Here is a 10266-nt window from a genome sequence, read left to right as displayed (position 1 = left end):
TGCATCCAATGTTTATTAATTTTAATGCATGTACATGGCTGTTGTCGCTCTCTAGTTGGTCACTTCTCAGTCTTTTGCTAGCCTTCACTTGTACTAAGCGAGAATACTGCTTGTGCATCCAATCCCTTAAACCCCAAAGTTATTCCAGATGAGTCCACCATACCTTCCTATATGCGGTATCTACCTGCCGTTCCAAGTAAATTTGTATGTGCCAAACTCTAAACCTTCAAATAAACATTCTGTTTTGTATGCTCGAATTGCTCATGTATCAACAAAGGTTGTCCTTATCTTCCGTGTTAGGCGGGTTATTCTCAAGAGGAGTGGACTCCGCTTCTCACTCACGAGAAAATGGCTGGTCACCGGGATGCCCAGTCCCATGCTTTATGCAAACTAAATCAAAATTAATTGCAAACAAAACTCCCCCTGGGACCTGATGTATGTTGGAGGCACTCGTTATTCCGAGCAAGCCATGGATTGATGCTTGTTGGTGCAGGGGGGTATAAACTTTACCATTCTGTTTGGGAACCGCCTATAATGTGTTTAGCATGGAAGATATCGCCATCTCTTAGTTGTTACGTTGACAATGAAAGTATACCGCTCAAAATACAATTTATCTCTATTTCAAAACCGAGCTCTGGCACCTCTACAAATCCATGCTTCCCTCTGTGAAGGGCCTATCCATTTACTTTTATGTTGAGTCATCACCCTCTTATTAAAAAGCACTAGCTGGAGAGCACAACTGTCATTTGCATTCATCACTATTAATTTATATTGGGTGTGACTATGATTGGATCTCCTTTACCATGAATTATAATGTCTAGTCAGTCCTTGATCTTTAAGGGTGCTCTGCATTTATGTTTTGCGGTCTCAGAAAGGGCTAGTGAGATACCATCTTGTTATATCATATTATGATTGTTTTGAGAAAGTGTTGTCATCCGAGATTTATTATTATGGCTTGCTAGTTGATTATGCTATTGATATGAGTAATTGTGAGACCTGAGAATTATTGCAAATGTGGTTAGTTATGATCTATGCTGAAAACTTGAATGTTGGCTTTACATATTTACAACAATAAGAGCAAACAGAGTTTGTAAAAGTTTTTCTTTCTTTCTTTCAGTTTGTCAACTGAATTGCTTGAGGACAAGCAAGGGTTTAAGCTTGGGGGAGTTGATACGTCTCCATCGTATCTACTTTTCCAAACACTTTTGCCCTTGTTTTGGACTCTAACTTGTATGATTTGAATGGAACTAACCCGGACTGACGCTGTTTTCAGCTGAATTGCCATGGTGTTGTTTTATGTGCAGAAAACAAATATTCTCGGAATGACCTGAAACTCCATGGAACATCTTAGACAAAATAATAAAAAATCCTCGCCAAAGATGAAGACCAGGGGGCCCACACCCTGTTCACGAGGGTGGGGGGCGCCCCCCTAGGGCGCGCCCCCCTACCTCGTGGGCCCCCTGGATGCCCTCCGACGCCAACTCCAACTCTATATATTTGCTTTCGGAGAGAAAAAACTCAGAGAGAAGAAATCATCGCGTTTTACGATACGGAGCCGCCGCCAAGCCCTAAAACCTCTCGGGAGGGCTGATCTGGAGTCCGTTCGGGGCTCCGGAGAGGGGGATTCGTCGCCGTCGTCATCATCAACCATCCTCCATCACCAATTTCATGATGCTCACCGCCGTGCGTGAGTAATTCCATCGTAGGCTTGCTGGACGGTGATGGGTTGGATGAGATTTATCATGTAATCGAGTTAGTTTTGTTAGGGTTTCATCCCTAGTATCCACTATGTTCTGAGATTGATGTTGCTATGACTTTGCTATGCTTAATGCTTGTCACTAGGGCCCGAGTGCCATGATTTCAGATCTGAACCTATTATGTTTTCATGAATATATGTGAGTTCTTGATCCTATCTTGCAAGTCTATAGTCACCTACTATGTGTTATGATCCGGCAACCCCGAAGTGACAATAATCGGGACCACTCCCGGTGATGACCATAGTTTGAGGAGTTCATGTATTCACTATGTGCTAATGCTTTGTTCCAGTTCTCTATTAAAAGGAGGCCTTAATATCCCTTAGTTTCCAATAGGACCCCGCTGCCACGGGAGGGTAGGACAAAAGATGTCATGCAAGTTCTTTTCCATAAGCATGTATGACTATATACGGAATACATGCCTACATTACATTGATGAATTGGAGCTAGTTCTGTGTCACCCTATGTTATGACTGTTACATGACGAACTGCATCCGGCATAATTATCCATCACTGATCCGGTGCCTACGAGTTTTCCATATACTGGTTCTCGCTTATTTACTTTTCCGCTGCTACTGTTACAATCACTACAAAATACCAAAAACATTACTTTTGCTGCCTTTACTTCTGTTGCTGTTACCACCACTATCATATTACTTTGCTACTAAACACTTTGCTGCAGATACTAAGTTTCCAGGTGTGGTTGAATTGACAACTCAGCTGCTAATACTTGAGAATATTCTTTGGCTCCCCTTGTGTCGAATCAATAAATTTGGGTTGAATACTCTACCCTCGAAAGTTGTTGCGATCCCCTATACTTGTGGGTTATCAGGAGCCAAGATGTTTTTCTAATGGGTTCACTAATAATTTGGGCATGAACTAACTATTGTCTGTAGTGGCAGAGGCTGCTAATAAATCCAGGCTAAGCTCTCCCAAAATCCTTCACAACTTATTCAAGGTGGGGGGCCAATCCCCCCCCCCGACAATATGTACATATCTCTAGCTTAGATTATTTTTACAACCTCATACTAACACGCCGCTGCATCCACCACCTTGCTCGTTTAAGCACCCATGACTTTGCCTTTCTATCACCCGATGGCTGATGTTTCTGTTATGTGGGTTATAAGTGGAAGTAGCGAGGTACGTTCCGGGTAGCTTCATTGTGAAGGGTAGGTCTATAGCCCCATACAAAGCCCTATTCCTTCACCATTCTTGTAATTCCAAAAAAACTACGCTTTTTTGCTTTGTCTACAATCTATTCTCTAGGTGCTTTTGTGAGACAGTAGTACAACGCATAGAGCAACTCCAATAGCTTCTCTATCCGAAAAAGAATTTACTGTTTACAAAGAGTTGATGCAAAAATACTCCACCCAACACCTTCCGTAAACCCAAAAGTTTTTTTACGACATCCCTATAATTTCCCCCAACCCCCCTCACGTTTACGGGAAGATGACTCTTCTCGTATAATTTGACGGGCATCAAACCATCAGAACTTTCATGAGAGGAAACCCTCGCACCGCCATGCAACTGCCGCAGCACCACGCCACCAATTCCACACCACCGCCACATCAGGCCGCTGCCGCACCGCCCGACATCGCAGCTTGTCGGCCACAACCGCACGTGACACTAATGTGTGGGCCCTAGGACATTAGCTAGGCTTGTTTAATAAAAAACAAAAAAACTAGGAGAATATGTTTACGGGTTGAGAAAAGTAGTCATCGGACAATTTCCCCTAAGTTAACAGGCATCCCATAAAACGATTCTGACGGGAAGTTTTTTAGGGGAACTATTAAAGTTGCTCTTGTCAAATCTCTAGCTCGTCACCTAAAAAAACTTAATCCATAAAGAAATTAGGCCAAGCTAGTGTGATTTGTTGGTATGTGGACAGGCTACTGTTCAGGAAGCTAATGCTATGGCCAACATTATCAATCATTTTTGTTTTGTGTTGGGTCAAACTACAAATTGGGCCAAGTCTGCTAATATGTTTAGTGCTCATGTTAGTCAGGCTGTTATTCAAGATATCAAGCAGATTTTTCCTGTTTCTAACATGGATGCTAATTTTTCTTATCTTGGTCATGCTCTTATTCTTCCTGTTAATAATAGATTTGCGGCCTACAATTTTGTTTTGGATAAATTCATGAATTAGCTTCCTGCTTATAAGGCCAACTTGCTCTCTCATGCAGCTACCAAACTCACTGCTAGTATTAGGAACTTTTAGTGGATAGATATTAGAGAGAATAATTCTAGCAAAAGCTTGTGTCTTAGGACTTGGAAGGATATTTGTAGTTCTAAAAAAGAGGGTGGTCTTGGTATTAGGAACTTACAAGCCATTTAATGAAGGCTTAATGCTTGCAGCTGCTTGGCGTGTAGCGAAAGATTCTTCTTCCCATCTTCATCTTGTACTTAAGTCCAAATACTTCCATGATGCTTCCATGTGGACTGCTAGCCCTTCCAATCCAAAATCAGCTTTTTGGCCCTCCATTCTCAAAATGCTGCCCAAACTCAAAGCTCATTCTTTTTATCAGATTACTCAAGGTAATATTTCTATATGGAGCACCCCATGGTGCTCGCGTTGGAATGCTATTTATGATCATCTTATTATTCAACCTTCAGGATATAGTTACCCTTCTCTTGTTAAAGGTCTTTGTTTTCCTGATATGAAAGAATGGAATTCTACCCTCATTTATTCTCTTTTCCGACAGCCTCTTGCTTCTACTATTATGCAGACTGATATTATTCAAGAGGACAGTCCGGATATTCTTTGTTGGGACCTTACTCCTAATGGTATCTGTACTTATAAATCTATTTATAAGCCGTGTTTGCAGGATATTCATGCCAATCCTAGGTTTGCACCTTCTCGAGTTTCTTCGCATGTCAAGAATCTTCTAAATGTGGTCTAGAAACAAAAGATGATGATTCCCTGGGTAAAAACTTTTCCTTGGAGGTTCCTTCGAAAAGCTCTTGCCACGGGTTCAAGAGCTGGCCGCTTCTCTATGCACATCTCTCAGCTTTATAGCAGATGTGGTCAGCCAGAGGATGAAATGCATTTATATTTTCTTTGTGATTTTGCTAGAGCTACTTGGTTTCTAAATCCTTGGTGCGTTAGAATGGATATTTTAGTTCAAAGTAATCCTAATATTCATAGTATTTTCCTTGCTCTGATTAATATGAATTATCCACATGCTTCTCTGCCCAACATTCTCAACTTTATGTGGTGTCTTTGGAAAGCTAAAAATGATTATCTTTTTAGTAGGAAAAGAGCTCTTCCTCATCATATTAACACTTCCGCTATAGCTCCGTCTAATGAACTCAATGATTATGTACATATTTCTTCCCAGCTCCAATCCAATAAGATGGTCGGTGCTTTACCTCTTACTAATCAGATTCCTATGCAGAGCGAAACAATTAAGTCTGATCTTATAGTTACAGGACCAAGAGTATACTTTGATGCAGCATTTAGGTGTAAAAAAATCCCAGCCTTGACTCAAGGATCTGTTGCTACTGGAATTGGAGTTTACCTCTCTTTGTCACAAAACCAATTGAAAGTCAATATAATGTGTGGATCCAGACTTCTACTGTTATCACAGATACACCTTTACAAGCTGAAGCTGCTTCTTTTGGGAGATCAAGTGGCCAAACAGCTATGCATTTCTCAACCCACTTTTCTCACTGAAAATCTGTCTTTGGTGTCATGGGCGGCTAGCAGGAAAAATAAGGAATCTACTACGCCTTGGACTATTAGAAAAGTCCAGGTTGATTTCTTCTGCTACTTCTCAGATTTTCGGTCCCAGGTGTTTCACATCTCTAGGGAGATCTCATCAGGTTCTAACATCAGCGGTGAAGCCTAATATATGTTGTTTCGCTTCAGCTCATCGAAATATGACTTGCCCTGTAGTTTTTTTCTCTCTAGTTCTCAATCTCAGGGCTTTGTAATTCATGATGTATGATTGTTACTAGTCTGGAATGAAAAGGTTCGGCGTCTCGTGCGCCTTTTGTTGTTAAATTAAAAAAAAAAAGGATTTCACCTTCTGGTCCACCGGCGTCGCGTAGACCGCACTACTGGTGTCGCGGAGGAGACGTGCGACCGCGTGCGGTTGCATAGTAGTAGTACGTACTATGAGACGAGCAGCGGAGACAAACCTATGCTCCGATCGTTATCCCCATCGCCATCGCGGCGGCCGCGCGGGGGCGCCGGCCGGTGAATGAATCGATATGCATGGGCCCTACGGCCGTCTCCGAGCGCGGAAGATCTCCCGAATCTGTTTCAGCTGGAGTCTGCTAACGATGGTTAAGGGCGTGGCAGCCGGCGACTCGTCCAGGCCAGTCCGTTCCGTCTCCTTCCCGCGCGCATCGGCCACAGGGGGGTGAGGCGTCGCACGGGATGGCACTGTTTCAGCCGGCGGCGGCCTGGCTCGTCCATCGTCGCCGTCATCATCGTGTCGCCCTGGGGTCGGTGGGGGGAGAGAACGCGAACGCGAACACCAACGCGGGCTCGCGCGGCTGCAGCGCCGCTACGCAACCTTTGTCGGCCCATTTGCGCGTCGCCGTCAAGGGGTCGCGTACCCGTAAAAAGGACGAGGGGCCCCGCGCCCGCGCAACTTGCTCGCAGTGGGCCCGGATCCGGCTGTGTGGCTCCGCCGGGTCCAACCGAGGCTCCTGTGTAAACAAATGCGTCAGAATCCTCCGGTTTGTGCTTTGGTTCGCCGCTCAATTCATGGTCCAGAACGACGGCGCCATACCGGGTTTGTTGATGGTCGGTCTGTATATTTTCGCAAAAAAATATACTGTAGTATGAAATAATTGTTCTTCAGTCGTGATAACCATCAATGCAAGTCGAATGGTTTTTCGCCCCAAAATCAAGTCTTATAAACTGCATATATACTTGAGAAATGATTTTATACCGCATCCTTTTCAAAATATAAAGTGTATTATTACTTTCAAAAAGTTAACCTTCTTCTATGTTTGACTAAATTCATAGAGACAAACATTAACTTCCACATATAAAATGCGACTGTGTCCGATAAAATACGGGCCTTCTCCTCCTCCGTCTTCCGTTGGCGGAAAGAAGGAGTGGGGATCCCGGATATTCGTCGTGACGTTGTGGTTAGGTCTCGTCGGATTGGCATTTCATTGCCTAACGGTGGTGTTATGCCGATCAAGAATAACATTTTTTCGCGACTGCTGGTGCATCTCGTTGGGGACAGTCTCATCGATTATTTATAGTAGATAGGGGAGATCATCTGGTTGTTGCTCTTCTGAAGTGGTGGGTTTGTGTGTGTCTTCCTGTTACGTAGCGGAGTAGACATCGACTCTTGGTGTCTTGTCCTCTGACTCTTTCTCTGGTCGGTCACATTCGACCAATTTCAGCGTCATTTGGGAGCTTATAAGGTCAGGTCGGCCTGACTCCGTTTGGCCGGATTTGGGGTTGTCCTCCAACCTTCTTTGTTGCTTTTTTTCATGCGGTGTTATGTTTCCCTAGATCATTGTTGTCGGCATCTTCTGGCTTCGGCCGATGAGTTTGGGCCGTTGTGTCAACAATGTTTCCTTGGTCTTGATGGTGTTTCATGGGTCTAGAGGCATCATCAAGCTCGCTCACCGCGTGCCCCCGTCGAGTGCAGGACGAAGACGACGTCAATTTCTCAAAAGATACATATGCAATTTCTATTTTTTTATAAGGGTGTTCTTTGGTCAATTGTTTTGACAAGTGAGTGCCACAAAAACTAAAAGACATGTTTTATAGCACGACAATTCTTTTTTTCGCGAATACACAAAGTTTGCGTATCATTCATTGATAGAAGAAGTTAGAGTGAGTACATGGGGTGGTACAGCTCATGGCACGAACGCAAAAGGCGTGAACATGGTTGCCGAAGCAGAGAGACATGAAATGCTCGACCCAAAAAAAAAACACAGCTAAACTCGCCAACCAGGAAAGCAACCCAAGCAACAACTAGACGATCAATATCTCCACATCTAGCACTGAGGACGCCACGAGCAAACAAGACAACCCCTTCACAAAGGAGAACGACACCAAGACGTAGTATTCGTCCGATCCGAAAAATTGGACCTAGGGTTTCCCCTGCTACTCGAAGAGGGGCACGGATAACGGCCATGACAGAGCCTTCAAGAAGGGGACTACACCGACGAGTGTCGCCGCTGCCAGCAAAAGATGCAGCGACTTCGCCCTGGCCATGTCCCGAGCAATCCCAAGCTGCCGGAGTACGAGTCGAAGAAGAGGAAGTCGGGCTTAAGCCGGAACTGCGACTGCCGGGAGGGGAGCCACGCTCGACGCCGAGGAGGCACCGAGCGCCACCGGACGTGCGAGCTCTGAAGGAGGGCGAGGTATCATGGTTGACACGCAATTCAACACACAATGTTGTACGACGCTGAGTGTTGACCGAAAAAATGCAACATGTTCAACAATTAAGTGTAGCGGAGATGCGTATGTTGAGATGGATGTGTGATCACACAAAGAAAGACCAGTCCGGGGTGATGATATACAAGATAAAGTTGAGGTAGACATAGACAATTGACCGCGAGATATTATGTGGTTTAGCTCTAGCCTACCGCATTTTGTTTACGATTAAAGGTTTTGTTGTTGTTGTTGTTGTTGTAATGGTGGTTAACTTTTTTGACATGGAATGAGGCCTTTTTCCTAATATCTAAAGAAAAATAAGTCAATAAGAGTAGTGTTGGAATGAACTTCGAAATTAAAAACGCAGTCAAGATTAAAAACTCGAAATGAACTCCCTCACCTTTGCCCGAAATGGACTTGGCATCTACATCGGCGCTCCAGCGGCCACCGGACTCCCCCCACTATAATTGGCTCCGCTGGCTGCTGCTGCCACTCATCAACAACCTCTCCGCTTTCTCCTTCCCGTCTCTCTCCTCTGGTCCCGATTCCCTTCTCCGAGCTCCTCCCCCCTATAAATAAGGCGGCCCGCGGCGGCCATCAATTCCCGTCACCGCCCACCGAGGCCGCGAATTATTCCTCCGCCCCGCCCGCCGCGAAAACCCTAGCCGCCGCCGATCCCATGGCCACCGCCTCCAGCCAGGCGAGCCTCCTCCTCCAGAAGCAGCTCCGAGGTGCGGATCCGGCCGCCGCCTCCCGCTTGATCCGTCCACGCGCCTCGCTTTTCTCCCCACGCCCGGTCTCGGCTGATCTGGGTTGCCGCTGTTTTATGCAGATCTCGCGAAGCACCCCGTCGATGGGTTCTCAGCCGGGCTCGTCGACGACAGCAACGTCTTCGAGTGGCAGGTCACCATCATCGGCCCGCCCGAGACCCTATAGTGAGTCCGGATTCCCCTCCGATTCGCATCGCCTCCCGATTTCGCATCGCCGTGAATTCTGCCTGTTTTGTGGGTCGGTGACTGGCTCTGAAATTCGTTAGCGCCTCAGGTAGGCAGCGTAGCATGGGGTCGAATTTTCGTTTTATCTAGATTGTTGTGGCGTGTTGGCATGGCTACCCTGCCCGTAATACATGGCCGGTTGAGTTCCATTTGCGCTGTGCGTGTGGGAGCGCGCAGCCGTACAGGCAACTCTGTTTGCTCTTTGCTGGGCAGATACATCTGGTGATGGTGTGGAATTGGGGCTGCCGCGTTGCGGTGCGCAGATTCAAGGAAATTTGAGGTAGATCGTTTCATCATGTTAGTAGGTTGAGATATATGTATCATCTGTTTGGAGTTTAGTATAATATGCCGATGGGGTAAATTGGGTTGCTCGCCCCATTCTGTGCTGGTAAGGTTCATCGTGGTTTGGGGGTTGATTCTTCCACTTCTTCGGTAGCACTCTGCTTTTGTAAAATGCTGGGCAAGTTTGTGAGGCTTCTCTCAAGTAGTGACTAGTGACGCCCTGAAGTTTCATTCTAGTTTCATCAGGTGATTTGGTGCATGAGGGGATTTTTCATAGCAATCACAAAATTCCCTTTCTGATGAAAATTTAAGTTGAGAGTAAACGCATCCAAGTGAAGTAAATTGATCCTTGCTGTTACTTAATGTCCAGATAGCGAGCTGAGACTATACATTTTTTAGGCCAGAGTTGTGCAGATACTAATAAGTGATAATAGTGTGGATCAATGAGGTCAATGTACATATGCACCGCCGAACACCTCTCTTTGTTTCAAAACCTGTGCTCTCATTCATAGAGATGGGTTTGGGTTGTAAAGGGAGCATGTCAACCACTTTCGTTTAGACCATCACTTGTACTCCCTGCCATTTGTTTGAAGTGTACCAAGCCCCAATTTGAATTGCTTTGTTGGTTTGTTCTCTTCCTGATTGAAATTGCTTGTAGCAATTTGGCATATTTGGTAAAACATGTTCGTATAAATATTAATTTATTTAACAAGCATACACTATCTGATCCTTTTTACAATGCTGAAATTTTCTGTTCTCTTTATCTGGAAGAGAACTGGCGATGATCTAAGGAGCTTTGTTGTTGTTTTTGGATAGCTTAGATATTGCTTTCTTGCTTTGAGATTTACTTTGGGGCTGTATTGTATGGATCTTGCGTCATCTT

The 10266-nt window shown here is 45.1% G+C and overlaps 1 protein-coding gene across 1 annotated transcript in view; it reads left to right on the top strand.

Moving 5' to 3' along the window:
- The first annotated feature begins 8600 nt into the window (after window positions 1–8600).
- Window positions 8601–10266, top strand: part of LOC119269529 (ubiquitin-conjugating enzyme E2 7) — a 5870-nt gene continuing 4204 nt past the window's right edge. Inside the window, exons 1-2 of the mRNA XM_037551381.1 lie at window positions 8601–8837; window positions 8939–9041. Coding sequence (XP_037407278.1) covers window positions 8786–8837; window positions 8939–9041 — 155 coding nt within the window. The 5' untranslated portion in view covers window positions 8601–8785. The remainder of the gene's footprint in view (window positions 8838–8938; window positions 9042–10266) is intronic.

The sequence above is a fragment of the Triticum dicoccoides genome, chromosome 3A (assembly GCF_002162155.2).
Source record: "Triticum dicoccoides isolate Atlit2015 ecotype Zavitan chromosome 3A, WEW_v2.0, whole genome shotgun sequence".
NCBI lineage: Eukaryota > Viridiplantae > Streptophyta > Magnoliopsida > Poales > Poaceae > Triticum > Triticum dicoccoides.
Note: the sequence above shows the minus strand (reverse complement) of the source record. Positions and strands in the feature narration are given on the sequence as shown.